This window comes from Hyperolius riggenbachi, chromosome 1 (genome assembly GCF_040937935.1).
Source record: "Hyperolius riggenbachi isolate aHypRig1 chromosome 1, aHypRig1.pri, whole genome shotgun sequence".
Lineage (NCBI taxonomy): Eukaryota > Metazoa > Chordata > Amphibia > Anura > Hyperoliidae > Hyperolius > Hyperolius riggenbachi.
The window spans coordinates 122,998,512-123,019,123 of NC_090646.1; the positions used below are offsets into that span (position 1 = coordinate 122,998,512).

Genomic DNA, 20,612 nt, shown 5'->3' on the forward strand with positions numbered 1-20,612 from the left:
TGGCGCCCCCATGTACCTGTCGGCGTTATATCATGTGGGTCGGCTGTGTGACGTCACACATGCACTCCACTTGCTATGTGCCAGTAGTCACATGGGACCCGAACACTTTTTTGGATTTGGTAAGATTGGATGAAAAAGATTGGATCATTAGTGGCCACCATAAGAGTATTACCTAGTGGGTGTGTGTATCTCACTACAGAAGAAGATACAAGTGCTATATGAATAGACAATAATAATAATAATAATAATAATAATTACACCCTCCACTTCTGATATGCATGCACCTTTTATAGTCATTGCCCATTGCATGAGGAGAATATAGTTTGAACAAATAATAAGGAAATCCTAGACACATGTAATTCTCCCCTGATCTTCTCAGCACTAGGACAGGAGATGCAGAATAGGCTGCAAGCCTGTGGCAGCACAGCTGGTTGTTATAGCGATTCCCAATTGTTTACCTGCTCGGCACCGCCCATGTAACAGTCAATCCCATCCCAGCTCTGGTTACTAGACTGAACCTCAGCTGCTCTGTGCATTACATTCACCTTCATCAGTGCTGGCAGCCGGCTGTGTATAGCCCAGCGTGACCGCACACCCCGGAGCACCAGGCGTCCACCTCCATCAGCATCTGTGCACTAACTGCAGGTAACCAGCCAGGCTGGGCTCTGATGTGCTGCTCACTATTCCCAGTCCCAGAGGAGAGATACTACATAATGCTCATGTTGCGTGTATATAGCTGTTCTAACATCTTGTCATCATACAGGAATAGAATATGAAGAAGGCTGAGTAGCCAAAAGCTTACTCTTTTACTTGTAAGTTAGCCAATAAATGGTATCATCCTGATTCAAAACTTCTTACACTTTACAATGGGCACTGTTCATGGGAAAATATTATTATAAATCAATGCTAAACTTTTCCATATAAAAGTAATTTTTTTTTTCATATATTTTTAAACTTAAAACATAAAATGAGAACGACTACCACTTAGAGGTTATTTTTTAAGGGTTATTCTAGATCTGTGTATAAAATGTCAATAAACTATGCTTGCTTGTTAAAATGATTTACCTCTTATAGAGAAATCTGTCTATTGCATAATAGTACAGTACAGACCATTTTCATGACTTCTGGTATGTAATATTCTAGTAGATTGCAGACTGCACTGTATTTTCCAGGGTTGTGTTTAGTTACCCTATTGTTTACTGGGTAAACTTTAGGTTTCAGTCGTATCCTGTTTACACAGCTTGTTGGCATTGTGCTGCAGCTGTCCACTAATAAATTACTGCTACTAGCAATTATATTACAATGTTGTAATACATTGATTTCAAAATGAGGTGGCTCTAGGTTCCTGTCCATTCACTGAAAAGAGGACCTGCTCCTGCACTTAGTGGTGGGGAAACCCTAGTCCACCAAGGAAAGAAAAGGTACTAAATAAAAATACAGGCGCAGCCCATCCCAGCCTTGCGAGGAAATATAAGCTTACTTTATTTGATTAAATCCTCCTTTTAGCATACATCAATAAAAAGCTTAAACGCCAGTTGGGCTGTACTTTTAGGGCTAGTTCACACAGGGACGGATCTAGACCAAGTTGCGCCTGGGGCAAGGTCAGGTTTTGGCGCCTAAATGTCAGGTTTTGGCGCCTAAAGGTCAGGTTTTGGTGCCTAAACTGCCATTCCCCATCCAAATTTTGCCGCCTTTTTAAGAATTCAACAAACTGCGCCTGGGGCAAGAGACCCGCCTGACCCCCTTGGAGTTCACACCAAGAGCGCTTTTGAGTGGTTTTCAAAGCGCCAGCACATTGAAAAGCCACTTGGCTACTGTAACTCTATGAGGGTATTCCCACAGTAGCATTGTGATTTATTTATTTTTAAATAGCGAACGTGCTGCATGTAGCGTTTTTTTTTTTTTGAGCGATTCAGTATGAATGAATGTGCACAAATGCTCATTCTGAAAATCTTTGTCCAGAATCGTTTCGCAAAATCGCTTGGTGCTAGCCATTGCGATTTGGGTATGAACCAGGCTTTACACTCCATACAGCTTGCACACGAATCTACACACACTCACACACACTGAGATATCTGGTACCCCCTGAAAAAAATATCCACAATAAAAAAAAAAACTTCCAAGAAATAGGCATAAAAGTACAAAAGAGGTAAAAAAATAATAAAAAAGGAGCATATCTGGATAGCAAGAAATAGTTATTTCCTGTTCCTATAATTTCAGGCAAAATTTAGGCAATCCATACCGTTTTTATGAAGTACTGCTTTTACCTTTTTTGTACTTTTACCCCTATTTTCTTGGAAGAGATTTTTATTATGGCTATTTTTACAGGGGGTTCCAGCTTGTGCACGTTGCACTGAGTGTAAGAGTACAGCCCAATTGACATTAAAGCTTTTTATTGTTCTATGCTAAAAGGAGGATTTAATCAAGTAAAGCAAGTTTATTTCCACACGAGACTGGGACCTAGCGCACCTGTATTTTTATTTAGCACATTGAAGTACTAATTGTTACTACGTACATTTGGGAGGTAGTTTTAAATGTCTGCGTTTACCAAACAAAAGTGTGCTTTAATTTGATATTCGCATTGTAGTTTATACTGGAATTAAAATTGGTGTCAGATGAAAATCTGGTGAGAGTGGCACACTAGAGCTCACTTCAGTACAAAATTGATCGGACCTGTCGAACATTATTGATTTGTCCCGTCGATCTAACAGGAAATTGCATGGTGTGTACCAGGCATTATTTTCTTCTGCTTGGATTGTTTTCTTATCTTTGAATACAGGAGATAAAACTTGAGACAGCTTCCATGTGCAAGGTGGGAAGACAGCTAGTGAGCACAGTTTTTACACAGATGATGTTATAGGTCAGATAACTATATAGTCAGTAAGGAGTCAGAAGACAGGATTTAATTGTATGTTATGCAAGACAAGACTTTATTTCTACATTAAAAAGTTACTCTAGTTGGTATGGCCAGTATCTCACGATCAAAAAAAATGTTTTACCACCATGCACCACACTGTTTCAGAGCTCAGCTTCGGCATGCTTACATCTTTCGTACACTGTGAGTGTCCTTGGAAGGCAGGTTTTGGAGCTCCATGCATTTTTAATATATACAGTGGGGAGGGGCCTGTGTTAAACTTGTTTCAGGGTTTTTGGCTCCATAGGTAGAGGGTGGCATAGCTAGTTAGATGGGGAAGATGTCTGAACAGTCAAAGCCCTGGTGAGTGAGAATAGAAACGTAGCAATCTGTCCAGAGGGATGGTCACATGACTACATGAAAACTAAAGTTGAGGGCCCAGGTAAATGTGTGGCTTTTTGTGTTGGGGAATAGTGATGGTTATGTCTCAGATAACTCATGGAGAAGCATGTGATCAGTTTGGTCAGGTAATAGATATGTAAGTCTCTGATTTGCTAGTCCTGATCATGTGCTATAGCAGGATGTGATCACAACAAATCAGAGCTTTGCAAATCAGGATGTGATCGCAGCAAATCAGAGCTTTGCAAATCTGATCAAACAAATCACATGCTTCTCTACGAGTTCTCCATGACCACTACTATTGGGGAAGGGGGTCTTTATGTATTTCTTAGGGAGCACAACCTCAAAGTATCATGGATATTTAGCTTTACATAGAACCTTGAAGGCCTCTAATTTCTGTCTTCCACTACAAATCCTCCCCTTCCTGTAGTGATAACACCTCCCTCTCCTTGCTCCACCCTGACAGTTTAACAGCTCAGGCCCAGAGGCTCAGCAGCCAGCAGACACTCCAACATTGGCTTTTGGGTGAGAGGCAAGACTTAGCTCAAAGCAGGTTATTTAAGGCCAGGGGCACAGGATCGCTGATCTGAGCATAGGGTGTTCACGCTCCAGCAGTATTGTTACCTTGGCCAGACGTGTATTGATCAAAAGGGTGATTGGTAAACCTTCATGTAGTGGGTGGGGAATGAGTGACGTAATTTAGAAATGGCACAAGTACAGTAAAATGTTCTGGGGATTATTATGAAATTAGCACGTGTTTTATTAACGTAAAACTGTGTCTGAATTCTGTCAAGTAAAGCAAACCTGTGCAAATGTTATGATTAGTTGCAATCTTGTGATCAATTTAAAGGTAACCATTAACAGTACAATTTTTTCATCAGAGGCGGATCACTCAGAAACAGCCGTATCAGTCCGCCGACAGTGCGTACACACGCCGGACTGTCGTTGGAACGCCCACCCAGCGGGAGGCGACGACGGACCCGTCGTTGCCTCCAGTCCGGCGTGTGTACGGACCTTAAATCTGTCAGAAAATTGCATCATGTGTACCTAGCATAAGAGGCAGATCATCTGCAGCAGGATAGCCAGGCAATGGGCGTTGTTTAAAAGGAAATAAATATGGCAGCGTCCATATTAGCCTCAGTTTGTCCTTTAAAGTAGATAACACACAGGATGCCTGTATAGACCTTATCATAGTTGCTCAACCCTACTGAAACCATCTAGGATTGGTGATTTTTATGAAATGTTTAATTTATTCAGTCATTATATGGTCAGATGAAAAAATTAGCATCTATTGCTTGTAATAGTGTGTAAGGTGCTTATACAAGCACACATTGCCTGTAATATGTGTCACCTACCAGGATCAAATTCTGTGCTTTGTGGGTAGCATGGTGGTGTAGTCGTTGATAGCAGCACTCTTGCTTTGCAGCGCTGTGTCCCCAGTTCGAATCAGCCAGGGCACTGTCCATGTGGTTTTCTTCCGGGCACTCTGGTTTCCTCCCCCCAAAAATACAGATAAGAACATATGACTATGGTAGGGATTAGATTGTGAGCTGCACTGAGGGACAGTCAGTGACAAGGCTATATATAGCGCTGTGAAAGATGTCGGCACTATATAATAAGAATAACAATTTAGGGGCCCAATGCTGTACAGATGATAACATGCTAAAGTAGAAATGCGAATATTCCCTAGGTAATGTGAGCTGTGCTACTTGCGCAATGTGTGTTACATCAATGACATAAATACCGGTAAAGTTGCCATGCACTGTCTGCAAATTGTAATTTTATTAATTTAGTGAATATGCCCCTGTATTGCTATCTTCTATCATATCATTTTCATATTGTTTTCAATTACATTTTACATTCTTTCCTGATTTCCTGAGGCAGGTTATATTAGGATACTTGGGTAACATGTGCCATATTGATGACATCAGGTATAATCGCTATTCCTGCCTCTGCTCAGCTCTTTTAGCATAATACCTTCTGAGCTGTTCTGCAGTGTTATCACCGTATAACATTGTCACAAGTTAGGGCTGTAAAGCAAGTATGGCGGCAAAACCAGAGGAAGATTCCTTTACACGTAAGGGCATGAATCTGGGACACAGGTTTGTCACCCTTTCAGCACTCTTACATTTTATTAAGGCAAAAAAAAATTCCTCATGTGAAATGCTTGGAAATTGCATTATATATGGGAAAGCAGTGGTGATCAGGTGACCAGTGCTGTTCTTTGTAGTTCCCCAACAACAGACAGGGTCTCTTTGGCAGACTAGCAGGATTATGTAGCCTAAATGCCACTTCTAACTAGCCACACTACCTCATTTGGTTGGCCTGTACATGGGAATGCCCATAACAGGACTTAAAGAGAAACTCCGACCAAGAATTGAACTTTATCCCAATCAGTAGCTGATACCCCCTTTTACATGAGAAATCTATTCCTTTTCACAAACAGACCATCAGGGGGTGCTGTATGGCTGACATTGTGGTGAAACCCCTCCCACAAAGAAATTCTGAGTATGTACTCTTGGCAGTTTCCTGTCTGTGATCCTTGCTGCATTGTGGGAAATAGCTGTTTACAGCTGTTTCCAACTGCCAAAAAAGCATGCAGCAGCTACATCACCTGCCCACAGTAAAAATGGTACCATGTAATAAATGTCAGAATGTAAATCAGCGATTTAAAAGATTTTACAATGGGCAAACACTGACTAAATCATTCATACATAATTATTGTAAAAATGAAGCACTTTTTTTTATTACATTATTTTCACTGTAGTTCCTCTTTAACTTACACTAAATGATTAAAACACCCACACTCTTATTTTCCATTGATAGGTCACGGCCTCTTGTTTATTTGGGGTTTATAAAACATGAACCAAATTATAATAAGCCAAAATTAACCAACCGTAAACTTCTCAACAAGTGCTCTCAAGCAACCACTAGGATCCTCAAACTTCAGAATGAGCCATGAGGATGAGCCTCAACATACCACTGTGAAATAAGAGAACAGGAAACATTAAATCATAAGAAAAATGGGAAGGGAGGGTGGGAGCTGCTCCAAAGTTCAGAACTCTGTGTCATTGTGTAGATTTGAGAGTGAGCAATTTTCCCCTCCTATTCATTCACCAATAACGTTATCACTAATTATCACAATGAATTGATCTATATCTTGTTTTTTCGGCCACCAATTAGACTTTCTTTGGATGGTACATTTTGCTAAGAATTATTTTTTTCTAAATGCATTTTAACAGGAATATTAAGAAAAAAATGGAAAAAAAACACAACATTATTTCTCAGTTTTCGGCCATTATAGCTTTAAAATAATTCATGATACCATAATTTTATTTGCCCATTTGTCCTGGTTATTACACCATTTAAATGATGTCCCTATCACAATGTATGGCGCCAATATTTTATTTGGAAATAAAGGTGCATTTTTTTCAGTTTTGCGTCTGTCACTATTTACAAGCTTATACTGTAATTTAAAAAATGTTCGCAATATACCCTCTTCACATGTTTTTTTTTTTTTTTTTTTTTAATTGTAATTTTTTTTCATTAAAAATTTTATTTGGGTCATTTTTGGTGTGGGAGGTAAACAGTTAATTTTAAATGTAATAATGTGGGTTTATTTTATAAAAACATATATGTAGATGTAGTTTTACTATTTGGCCACAAGGTGGCCACAGTGAGATTTTTTTTTGCCCTGGAAGTGCTCGCTTTCAGGAAGCATTTTGTCAGAAAGACTGCCGCCTATGATAAGAAGCCGTCGGTTTTTCTACCGGGGACTTAGATCAATGTAAGGGAACTATGTTCCCATTTATTGATCTCTGGGCTAACGGGGAGGGGCACGGGCAGACGTGCGCAACAGCAAGGAAGTAGGCGGTTGGCCGTGACAATAATGTCCAGGTGGCAGGAATGGTTAGAGGATGGCAGTGAAGCTTAGAGTCAATAAAACACATTTTTCACAGACCTGTACATGGGACCTGAAAGAGGTACAAATGAGGAAGAAAGATGGACAGAGGGAATGGGTTCCCAAAGAGGGACGGTTCCTACTAAAGAGGGATAGTTGGGCGGGACGGATAAAAATGGCACACAGCACCGGGAGAATAGAAATGGCGCCTCCTTGAGTTTAATTATATAACGCTATTTAGCGTAATAAGGGTTAAAAAATGGTGCATGCAGTGTGCTTTACACTTATAATGCTAAATAGCATTACAAGTCTTAAAAAATGCAGGGGGCTAGTTTTAGGCAGCGGGACACTGGAGGGAGTAGAATTAGCTGGAGGGAGGATGTGTGCATATGCATTCATTACCTTGTCCCGGCCGGCGATCACTCCTTCACTCCGCTCCTTTACTTCTTGTGTTAGTTTGCAGGAGTCCTGCAGCCAGCCAATCACATGCAGGGACTGAAGCCACATTGTGATTGGCTGGGTGCAGGAGTATAGCAAACTAACTGAAGAAGTGAAGGAGCGGAGTGAAGGAGCGATCGGTGGCCGGGACAAGGTAATGTATGCATATGCACACATCCTCCCTCCAGTGTCCCGCTGCCTTTCTCCCCCGCCGAACCCCGATGCCAAAAACGAGCCACCTGCATTTTTGCACGACACAACATTCCGCTGATGCATGTATCGTAAAACACTACCGGTTTGATGTACTTACATTAAAATGGCAAATGGCGTTTTAAGATACATTTATCGGCCGGAAAGGTGGGCCATTTTTCACCCTGCGCCATTTTTAGCTGCAATTCCATGTCAGACTGCAGTCCTTCCAGGAGTGGGGTTTGAGTGGCAGCCTGGCTATGACCCCAACCACATCCTTTTTGGGAGCAGTAAGGTGAGAAGGCAATGCAGGCTGTCCACATAGACAAAGAGGAAGAACACAGAACAACGGTAGTGGAAGGGAAAGCCTTTGCATAAAATGTTTTGCTTGGGTAGGGGCTTTAAAGCACTAGGAAAAAAGAGTTGATTCATGAAACTATAGTAAAATGCCATGCACAAACCTTCCTAATACTGACGTGTCCCAGGAGTGTGTAGGTGTGTGTAGGTCCCGTAACTCTGGCATCTGCCACCAGTTTGACTTTTCGATGTTTTGTCTCGCGCCATCAGCACTTTTTTCTCTTTTACTCTTATTTGCAAGTTCCTAAAAAAGGAAGTCTTTTAGTCATGTTTTCTGCCACTCTGCTATAAACTTTGTTATGAGATAAAATTAAAAATGCATGCACTGTGACATTTATGGGCCTTCAGTTTCATCTGAAATCCCATCACAGCTGTGACTGAGCAGATGAAAGTAAATGGTAAATACATGTGACCTGACTGCCGCTCTGCCAACGGAATCCTGCGGTATACCAAAGATTTCTCATGATGATTTAAAGAGGAAAACTAATCTAGAGCCATCAACATAAGGAAAGATGGCCACCAGAACTGAAACCATTGGCTGTAGAAGATGACTCTGCTATGTGCACCGAATGTAGAGACTTTCTGGCTATGTATGTAGACTTTATTGCATGTAAGACCTTTTTTTTTTTAAACTTCAATGAAAAGCATTTTTTTCTGACCTGTGCACAGAACATAGGCTGAGTCAGTATAGAGTGGTAAAATTGCAGTGCGCAGACAGTGCATAGCAATTTTACTATTATTTATGTACAGTATGTGGAGTAGTGTGTGTGTTGCGCACATAGGTAACACACGTTACACTGTTTGCGTAAAGCTGGTAATAGAAGCAACATGCATCAATGTGCATGTTCAGAATCAGAATCAGAATCAATTTATTTTCGCCAAGTAAGTTTGCACCTACAAGGAATGTTGCCTACATAACGCAAGTTGTGCTATGTGGGCAATGTTCTCCACGTCGCTTGCTTAAAGAGAACCTGAACTGAAAATAATAAGCCAAAATAACCATACACAGGCCATAATTACCTCCTGTGTAGCCTACTCTCCTCAATCTCTTTCTCCTCTCCTGCGCCCCATTTGTACACTGTGATCAATGGAATTCTCTGTCCATTTTAAAAGTGGTCATTACCCCATAACAGCTTTCTGGTCAGCACACTGTTAAACTGTAATATCAGCCGCTTGAGCCAGAGGGAAACATGGATGTTACCTTGCACATTCAGTTGTAACTGACAGCTGCTGTTATATAACTGACAGCAACTGGTATATTTCAGTTCTGACAAAATCTCGTCAGAACTGGAAGGGATCACTGTAAGAAGAAAATGGTGAGCTTCTGAGAGGAACTGACGGTGAGGTTAGTATGTAATATTCATTTGCAGCTACGTCATGTGTTTATAAGTTGTCCCTTTAAAGAGAATCTTTATTGTTAAAATCGCACAAAAGTAAACATACCAGTGCGTTAGGGGACATCTCCTATTACCCTCTGACACAATTTCGCCGCTCCTCGCCGCATTAAAAGTGGTTAAAAACAGTTTTAAAAAGTTTGTTTATAAACAAACAAAATGGCCACCAAAACAGGAAGTAGGTTGATGTACAGTATGTCCACACATAGAAAATACATTCATACACAAGCAGGCTGTATACACCCTTCCTTTTGAATCTTAAGAGATCATTTGTGTGTTTCTTTCCCCCTGCAGCTATCTTCCACTGAAGTGTCCTGAAGAGTGCAGACAGCTGTGCCTGTATGTAATTCCTCAGTATGTGAAAGCCCAGCCAGCTCAGAGGAGGATTTATCCAGCTTGTAAAAGATAATAGAGCAGAGAAAAGCTGCACTAATCTAAATAACACACAGGCAGTGTGCAGAGAGGGGCCTGGAGGGGGGAGATGCATCACAGAACCACAACACTGAAGAACTTGGCAGCCTTCCAGACACAGGCTGACAAGTCTGACAAGAGAGAGATAAGTTGATTTATTACAGAGATGGTGATAGTAGAACGTGCTGCAGTAAGCCAGAACACATTAGAATAGCTTTTGGAACTTGTAGGATGATAAAAAACAGGATGCAATTTTTGTTACAGAGTCTCTTTAAAGGACAACTGTAGTGAAAGGTATATGGAGACTGCCATATTCATTTCCTTTTAAGCAATACCAGTTGCTTGGCAGCCCTGCTGATCTATTTAACTGCAGTATAAATTGTCTGAATCAGACCAGAAACAAGCATGCAGCTAATCTTGTCAGATCTGACAAAAATGTCAGAAACACCTGATCTGCTGCATGCTTGTTCAGGGTCTATGGCTATAGGTACAAGAGGCAGAGGATCAGCAGGACTGCCAGGCAACTGGTATTTCTTAAAAGGAAGTAAATATGGAAGTCTCCATATCCCTCTCACTTCAGTTGTCCTTTAAATACCAGTCAAATTGCTTTGTGTGTTGCATGGTTGTGGACCTTATTTGGGACAATTCTATAGATGTTTTAATGTGAATATTAATGGGGGATTAACTCACACGACTGTTGGGCTGAAATCCTGCAGTTGGCCGTGTGTGTACAAGTCATTTGAGCGAAGTGTGCTTGTTTTGAATGCAACTATATTGTGCAGTCTGTCGTTTTCCCCTGCACAGACAGTCGTGTAAACTGTGTGTTGTGAGGTTGGTCATGACCTGTAGATGGTCGTGCACTTTGTGTGTATGAGCCTTAAGAAAGGTGTTTGCAGTCACTGCGAGGTATTCTGCTAGAGTGTACTCACATGGGAAGTAGACTGGCTCCAGTAAACGTGGTTCTCATACAGTGGCGTAGCTAGAGATCATGGGGCCCTCAGATGCAGGCTATGCCACCTGTCCCTATCCTATGGAAATAAGCTGATTTGGTAATTTACATTTTCATGCAATCTACACTGCATATGGTCCATGGGCACTAAGACAAAGTGACGGGGTGGAGGAACACAAAGTTAGCCATGAATACATCAAGTACAGTGTTCTCCCCAGGCTCTTTTAGCCGGGTGGTCCACCAGGCTAGTTTTGGTCAGCACCCGGCTGTCATCAGCTCACCTCCTTCTCTGCTGCAAGCAGATTTGTGCAGAGAAGCACCGGCCCTGCATTCTCTCATCTCTCGCCCCACCCGGCTACTTTTTCTTTCCGCCCAGCTGGAAAACATTTCTGGGGAGAACACTGAAGTACCACCTGGGCCCCTCTGCTCCAGGGCCCCATTGCAGCTGCTATGGTTGCTATGGTTATTGCTACGCCCCTGTTTCCTTAAGGAATCAAAGTGATGTCACATATAAAACTTATGTGCCCAACACTCATGCAGGCCCTGTTAACAACCCTGTTAACAACCAGTAGTATTTGCATGCGTTTTGCATTTTTTGCTAATTTGCCTTTGTCTTACATATAATGCATTTCAATGTGTAATTTTTTCTGCACTTTAAAAATCATATAGCAGGTCTGCTTTTTACCTTCTGAGGTGTGCCATTGGCATTTCAAGGGTGCCTGAGATGAAGCTAATGCCCTTATTTATACTTACCTGGGGCTTCCTCCAGCCCCATGAGGTGTGTGGGCTCCCTTACCATCCCCTCCGGCCACTCCGTGGTCTTCTAATTACCACTGGTAATCTGGGCAGTTGCGGCCAGTCGCGCGCTTTAGCGCATGCGCGGCTCAGCTGTGTGCGTACCCCCTCTGCGCTCCCGTATCCAGGAGCGGTCTGTGCCTGCGCAATACTACTGTGCAGGTGCAGAACGCTCCCAGCTGCAGGGGCGCAACAGGCTGAGCCGCGTATACGCAGAAGAGCATGGCTGGCTGGATTACTGGAGGGAATTAGAAGATAATGGAGCTTCCGGAGAGGATGGCAAAGGGAGCCCACGAACCTCATTGAGGGTCAATGCATTTTATGCAAAATTTGCATACAAATACACACAAACAACACAAAATCACACTCAAAAATTAACTGAAAAAAGAATGTCCATAAAAAAATCACAAACACAGATTTGTGCATGCCGGAAATCATGTGCACACACTTTTTTGCATTCCAGTTAGTGAGCAACTGTAGTGTGCATAGCTAGATAGCGTACTGATAAGGCTGTTGCCTTTGATGTGGGATTTGAGCCCTTGTCCAGGGTTCTGAATCCCAGCTCAACCCAGTAGGTAAAACAGTAAGAAGTCTTAGAGCAAGGCTTTCTAATGAACTTGGTCGCCCATGGAGTGCGCCCCTAGTGGCTGCAGCCCAGAAGTGCTTTGAGTCCACCTGGAAAAAAGCGCAATATAAATGTTCTCTACCTTGTCTTGGTAGGTGTAATAATTCATGTGACTGTAGCGTGGTGCATTCACACTAGTCCTGGTGTTTTGTGTACGCCATTTCCTGCATGCATGATACTGCATTTGCGATTTTTTTGTATTCTTTCTTCTTGCAAACTTTCATGTTTTTTTTTTGCACACAAAAAAAAAACCATTTACATGTGTTTTCAGTATGCAAAATTTCACAGAGTGATTTTTATGTGTATTCCAGTGACGTTGATTTCCACGAAAATCCATCTGATTAACTTGAAAATGACATGCAAATGTTCCGGATTCCTACTGACTTGCATTGAAACATGAATTGCACATGAAAAAAGCAGACCTGCCGTACTAGTTTTAAATAAAGAAAATTTGCTGATGCAATTTTGCCCAAAATCGGAAATGCATTGTGATGCCATTGAAATACATTACATATGTGGCAAACACATTTTTGCAATTTTTTTTAGTCTATTTGAAATTTTTATTGAAGAACTCAGAACTTATCACATAGACAGTAACAGTCAATAACTGTCAATAATTAGTGGAAAATTGAAGCAAAATCACCAATATACAGATGCATACAGGCCACACAGGGCCTACAGTAGCAACAACATAAACAAGTATAATTCTGAGATAGAATAGGCCCAGAGGACCTGTATATCAGTCCCCTAAGCGCAATCCAGTCACGTAATTCCACTGTTTAAAGGCAGACCAGGTTATGTCCTTCACTTTTATACATATGGAGTCTATGGACATAGGATAGACAAGAAGAGTAAGAGAAAAGAAAGAAAGCTAAAATAAACTACTTTAGTCATGAGACTGCCCCTGCATTGTCACTTATTATTATTTATAGGATTAATATAGCACCAACATATTACACAGCGCTGTACAATACAGAAGATAACAGACATTGATAACAGGAGTGACCGGCAACACAATACAGGTAATAAGCAATAAGATGCAACAACAGAATACAGGAAATAAGCAATAAGATACACAACACAATACAGGTAGTAATACAATGCCAGATCATACACTGGGGTGGTAGTCCCAATAATACAAGTTAGCATTATTCTGGGTAGGGTGTACAATCAAGTACGACACCCTAGGAGAGAGGGCCCTGCCAAAGACTTACAATCTAGAGGGAGGGATGGTGACTGACAATCAACTATACTTGACATGTAATTAACATGACAAAGATCCCACATGATTGTTAATAAGTGTGATCCCTGACTTTGCACATACTTGTATATCCTAGGTATTGTGTTTCTGTAATAAGATGTACAGTGCTGCCAATAATTATTCATACCCCTGGCAAATTTTGACTTAAATTTATTTTTTTTTTCAACCAGCAAGTAATTTTTTGACGGGAAATGACATAGGTGTCTCCCAAAAGATAAGAAGATGTACAAGAGGCATTATTGTGTGTGTGTGTGTGTGGGGAGGGGGGGGGGGGATTCTCAGCTTTTATTTACATTTGAGCAAAAAGTGTCCAGTCCAAAATTATTCATACCTTTCACAAACTGTCACAGTCTGTGGGAAAATCCAATGTTCTATACCATTCCAAAAAGTCCAAGCTGTTCTTAAGCATTATAATTACCTGATTAATTGGGAACAGCTGTTCTAATCAACTCAACAGGTGAACAGCAGATCTATGCAGTTGGTTTGTGAACAGTCATGGCTAATACAAAGGAGCTCAATGAGGAGGACTTGCGGCTGTGCATTGTGGCTGCTCATAAGTCAGGAAAGGGCTACAAGGCCATTTCTAAATGTTTTCAAGTTCCAGTGGCTACAGTGCAAAGCATTATTAAAAAAAAATACAAGATGTTCTGCACTGTTAAAAATCTCAGAGGACGTGGTTGGAAGCCAAAAGTGACACCTGTGCTGGCCAGGAGGATAGTGAGAGAGGTGAAAAAGAATCCAAGGATCACCATCCTGGTGAATCTGGGCTCTGCTTTCAAAATTTGCCTCAGGCGGCAAAAAGTCTAGGCGGGCCGGCCCTGAATCCAACGGACACTGCACACTGCTGGGTTCAACGGATGCAGACCAAGGAGGACGCCACTTCTCCAGCTAAAGCACACAAAAGCTCACTTGGCCTTTGCAAATGTTCATCTGGACAAAGAAGAAGACTTGTGGTCTTCTGTGTTATGGTCAGATGGAACAAAAATTGAATTGTTTGGTCACAATGATGTTTCCTTCATTTGGCATAAAAAAAGGAGAAGCCTTCAAACCAAAGAACACCACCCCCACTGTCAAATATGGTGGTGGGAACCAAATGCTTTTGGGTTGTTTAATAGCCAAAGGATGGGGGAACCTAATCACAGTAAATGGCACCATGAAAAAAGAGCAATACATGAGAATTCTCAACAACATCAGGCAGTCTGCAGAGAAACGTGGACATTTCAGCATGACAATGACCCAAAACACACAACAAAAGTGGTGAAGAAATGGTTAGCAGAAAAAAGGCCTCAATTCACTAAGCTTAGTCTTTAATAACTCTTCTGAGCTGTTTTACAGTTATCACCATGGTGATATAATTGTGATAACTGTAAAACAGCTCAGAAGAGTTATTAAAGACAGGAGTTAAGCTTAGTGAACTGAGGCCAATATCATTAATGTTTTGGAGGGGCCCAGCCAGAGTCCTGGTTTGAATCCAATTGAGAATCTGTGGAAGGAGCTAAAGATCAGGGTGATGGCAAGAAGATCCTCCAACCTGAAAGATTTGGAGCTCATTGCTAAAGATGAATGGGCAAAAATACCTGTGGAGACATGCAAGAAGCTGGACTGCAATTATAGGAAGCGTTTGGTTGCTGCTGTAATAGCCATTAAAGGCTCCTCTATTGATTATTGAGAGGTGTATGAATGATTTTGGACTGAACTTTTTTTTTTTCACACAATGCCTCTTATACATCGTCTTATCTTTTGGGAGACACCGATGTCATTTCCCGTCAAAAAAATTACTTGCTGGTTGAATAAAAGTAACTTTAAATCAAAATTTGCCAGGGGTATGAATAATTATGGGCAGCAGTCTTTGCATCAGTTATGCCAGTTACTTTATTGTTAATACATGTTCACTGTTAATATTAACAATGCAATCCTGTGTTTTTCAGGAAGCACTAGTCTAACTGACTACATCAGTCCTGAGTATTGAATATCATCTGGATCCAAACGGTACAATTGGCTCCTCTACAAGGGAAATGTCAGATCAGAGCTCTGTAGAGGGAGACTCTGTTGTGGGCAACTCACCCCGACTAAGTGAAAATGTGACTTATTCTGACCAGATATACATCAATGCCGCCAGAATCTTCCAAAGCATATATCGGAGGAAACCCCCAGACCGGATCCTGGTCAGCTATGGGAATGACTCTGGGCTGCCCTTGCCAGTCTTTAAAGATGAAAAATCTCAGCGCTGGTCCTATGAGCTGGCCTACAGTGCCCTGAAATGTGAGTAACATAATTGTGCATATATAAGCCAACACCCATTTCCAGTTGCTAGGGTGTATTCACAAAAGTACGGTAAAGTTGCCATGTGCAGGGAGTGCACAGCAATTATACCAATACTTCCAACAGTAAGATAACGTGTGTTGCGCAAATAGCGCGGCCTGCATTAACTGGGTGACACCCACATTACCAGGGTACCTACTGTAGGTAATGCACGTTGTGCTAATTGCACATTGTATGCTACCTTACTGTGCACTGTACAATTTTAAAGTTAAAGGACCACTATTGCGAAAAATTGTAAAATTTAAAATACATGTAAACCTATACAAATAAAAAGTATGTTTCTTCCAGAGAAAAATGAGCCATGAATGACTTTTCTCTGATGTTGCTGTCACTTACAGTAGGTAGCAGAGGTCTGACAGAACCAACAGGTTTTGGGCTAGTCCATCTCTTCATGGGGGATTCCCAGCAAGGCTTTTATTCTTTATAAAGACACTGTCTGAAAAAGATTTCTACAAAGACGCTGGCCAGCCTCCGTGCTCACTGTACAGTGTTTTGGCAGTTGGACAGAGAAACTGACATTTACTAAGTGCTTTTGAAACTAAACAAAACCCTGATCCCCCATAAGGAGTTGGGCTAGTCCAAAATCTGTCAGTTCTGCCAGATTTCTACTACCTGCTGTAAGTGACAGCAACATAGGAGAAAAGTAATTTATGGCTCATTTTACTCTGGATGAAATGTACTTCTTATCTGCATGTGCTTACATGTATTTTAAATTTTACGATTTTCACAATAGTGGTCCTTAAATTAAAACATATTTAGATATTTTTTTATTTATTTCAATTATCTTCCATGGTATTCACAGAAAAATCACAATGCAAGATTTCACATAGAAAAGAATACATAAATCGCAAAAAAAAAAAAAACACCCCAAAACCTTGCATGCTAAGTTTGTGTAAAAAGAATACAGTACACAAATTGCAAATACAGAATCATGCATGTGGAAAAACACCTGCTTAAACGCTCGCTAAACCTCTCGGCTGAGTTCACTGAGCATCAGTGAGTGTAGGACACAAGCCCCACCCACCACGATTACGTAGTATTAGCCACAGATTGGCCACCAGTCATGCAAATTGAATTTTCCACAACCTACACATAAAATAGACTGGCTTCTTCAGTAAACTTAAAGAGGAAATGTAGGGAAAATAATATAATGAATACAATTGCTTAGTTGTTACAATATTAATTTTATAGATTATTTAGTCAGTGTTCGCCTATTGTAAAATCTTTCCTCGCCCTGATTTATAATTATGAGATTTATCACTGGTGGTGACCTCTTTAATTATGCCAGGTGATCTCTGCAGAATGCTCGTTAATTAAGAGTTCTATGCACAGAGGGAGATATTGCTTACTTGGAAGTTGGGAAAAGCTGTTATTTCCCATAATGCAATAAGGATCACAGACAGCAAACTGTCAGGACCATGGCCATGACATCACACTGTGGTAGGGGATTTACCACAATATCAGCTCCACAGTCACCCCTCCCTTCCGCCCAGGGCCGGGCCGAGGCATAGGCTGGAGAGGCTCCAGCCTCAGGGGCAGTGTAGGAGGGGGCGCACAATTCATTCAGCTGTCATTCCTAATTGTGTTTAAAGCAAAAAGAAATAAGAAAAGGAGATACATGGAAGTGACTACAAGCCAGATAACTAGAGATTAAGGTGTTGGGGGCCCTGGGGTGCCTCTTAGTCTAATAGCAATCAGTGTGTGACGGCTGGGGTGGAGGGATGGAGGGGCGCACTTTGGTGTCACAGCCTTGGGTGCTGGAGGACCTTGTCCCGGCTCTGCTTCCGCCTCCCCGATGATCTATTTGAGAAAAGGTAAAGATTTCTTGTGGGGGGTATCAGCTACTGATTGGGATGAAGTTCAATCCCTGGTTAAAGTTCCTCTTTAAATTGGACAGTTTGGCCTAGAGGAGACCCCGGAAGTTGGGCTATGTTGCTCCAGTATATGTATCCAACAGGCCAGCAAAAGCCTTTGCCACACTAATTGTAGATATTGCGCTGGTGCATTTAGTAAATTTTAGGCATTATGATACTTGTATGCAGAGCAGGGACAAGGTCCTCCAGCACCCAAGGCTGAGACACCAAAGTGCGCCCCTCCATCCCTCCCACCCCAGCTGTCACTACTGATTGCTATTAGACTAAGAGGGCCACAGGGCCCACAACCTCCCCAACACCTTAATATCTAGTTGTCTGGCTTGCAGTCACTGCTATGTATCCCCTTTTCTTATTTCTTTCTGCTTCATACACAATTAGGAATGACAGCTGAATGAATTGTGCGCCCCCTCCTACACTGCACCCTGAGGCTGGAGCCTCTCCAGCCTATGCCTCGGCCCGGCCCTGCTTGTATGCGTAGTAGTGGTAATGGTTATATGAACTTGAAAGACACGCTGGTATTCAATGGATTGTATAATTACGTGGGGTTATTTATATTTCTCTGCTGTAATGAACACACCAAGAAACCAAGTCAACAAAGGGGAAAGTGTGCAGGTAGAAAGTGACTTCACACCTTGTGAAACCAGTACAGTGCTGGAATGTTATGTGTACATATTTAACATGTATTATATGTTACATTACTCTGTTGACTTTGATCAAACTCCTGTCAGAGAGGTGTTATTGTAGCCTGTGAAGGGGAACGAGGGTGCAGATTTTCAAACAGGATGGGGTCAGGTAATGCTGATCATGGTTTCATATTTAAAGCAGAATAATGAGTAAATGTCGCCCAACCCCACCTCAAGCCTGCACATATTTTATGGCTGTTATAAGAAAAAAACCAGCATAGAAAATAGCTGGTATTGAATTGGAAACAGCCACTTCAGTGGTCAGGAGAATGGCCAATTCTCCCCAGTTACTGAGAGCCAACATGTCATTTCTGCACATTATGGCACTGTTTTCTCTGGGAACCTGTAGTCTCACATTAGTGAGGGAGGTTTTAAGCACTATAATCCATGAGGCAAGGAACACACTTGTCTTTCAGTTTTCTGCACGTTTTTCTGCATACTTTGGGCTTGATTCACTTAACCGTGATAAGACAAATATCACACCTTATCAAAGATATCACACGTTATCAAAAGTTATCACACGTTATCCAAAGTTATCACACGTTATCAAAGTTAACACACCTTATTAGAGTAGCATAGCGAGGGCTACGAACCCACAGGGGCTCAGAGCAGGGCGAGCGCCATTGCCAATTAGCAGGCTTAAGTTTGTAGCGCTCGCTATGCTACTCTGATAAGACGTGTTAACTTTGATAACGTGTGATACATTTTGATAACAAGTGATAACTTTGATAAGATGTGATATTTGTCTTATCACGGTTTAGTGATTCAAGCCCCAAGTGTGTTTTTATGCAGCAAAACACGCGCATTTTTTCACAGCAGCTGATGTAATTGATAGAGAAAATGGACAAAATGTGCAGAGTCATCATGCAGAATGTCAGTTTTTTTATTTCTGCATGCGAACAACATATTAAGTGGGAATTAGCCTATTGATTAAAAGCGGTATGGACAGATATAGCCGTCCATAAAAACATGCTGTGAACAGTATAAACGTGCATACACATCAATACACTCATGCACTGTATACTAGACCCTTTCTTGACACATTTGGCAAGTTACAGGAAAAAAAAGTTTTAAAAATACATTTTATAACTTTTTGCACAGAAATCCTGGGAAAATTGAACGCCAGGGAGGTTAACATGAGTTCTCAGTTTTTCTGTGCAGAAAACGCACAAGAAAACAGTCAAGTGTGTTCCCTGCCTGAAGCAAAGTGTGTTCTGAACAGAGAGGCAAAAGAGAATTTACCTTAGTCTTGAAAAGCGCACCCCAGCAATGCTGCACGGCCAATCAGGAGGAAGACCATTTATCTTTGCAGTTCCCTAAAGGTGGCCACACACCATACCATTTTTAAAATATCTTTTCAATTCATGAATTGCAATCAATTTTTCTGACTGATTGTAAGGTTTAAAAATCTGACCAATGTAACACACGTGTGGTCAATTTTTACCCAATTATAAAACAAATGATTGAAAACTCTGAGAAAATTGCTTTGAAGTATATATAAGGAAATTGACAATCTACCACATGCCATTCAATTTCAATAAAAAATGATCAGAAAAATCCGGCACTCTCGATAGACTTTTTTTGAATTAAAACGGGAAATCCGATCAGAATTCTTGCTCAAATAAAAAAAAAAAAGCTTTCGATTTTTTTCCAAAATCCGATCGTTTTTATTGAATTGCCGTAAAATTGGATCATTTTATTGTATCGTGTGTGTCCACCTTTAGGCTGGATTCACACTTGTGTAATTTACTGTGCATTGTGTGTAGAAGAAATTGCATTGTGTGTAGACGTCCAAGTCCAAGTCCAGCAATTGCCAGAACCCTGAATTACCCTTACGCGCCCCGCGCACTATACCATTACTACTAGAGTGGCGCCAGGTTCATCGCTCGGTGCTGAACTCCATATGCCGAAACCACCTGCTTCGCTACTCAAGGGGACATAAAATGGGCTTTCCTGATCAATGTTTGATTGATGTTGAATGTTTTTGTCACTCAAAGGGCTTTCAGTAGTACAGTACTAGAATGTATGTGTTCAGGGCCGGATTACCGACCAGGCAACAAAAGCAGTCACTTGGGGCCCCATTCAGAGTCAAAGGGGCCCCATTAGCACATAAACCAGCCCTTGCCATCCTGTCAGCGGTGGCTGGATGGTATAATGGTT

General features: G+C 41.4%; 1 protein-coding gene across 4 annotated transcripts in view; it reads left to right on the forward strand.

Moving 5' to 3' along the window:
• The first annotated feature begins 476 nt into the window (after positions 1–476).
• The window catches only part of NSUN7 (NOP2/Sun RNA methyltransferase family member 7), a 117,163-nt gene continuing 97,027 nt past the window's right edge, over positions 477–20,612 (forward strand). For 2 of the 4 annotated variants that reach the window (XM_068278478.1, XM_068278475.1), the window contains exons 1-2: positions 477–645; positions 15,502–15,835. In XM_068278478.1, the coding sequence (XP_068134579.1) occupies positions 15,589–15,835 (247 nt within the window). In that variant the 5' untranslated portion in view covers positions 477–645; positions 15,502–15,588. Of the gene's footprint in view, positions 646–3,717; positions 3,779–9,826; positions 9,872–15,501; positions 15,836–20,612 lie in introns of those variants that run through there. The other 2 variants (XM_068278477.1, XM_068278476.1) reach the window with 2 other exon arrangements.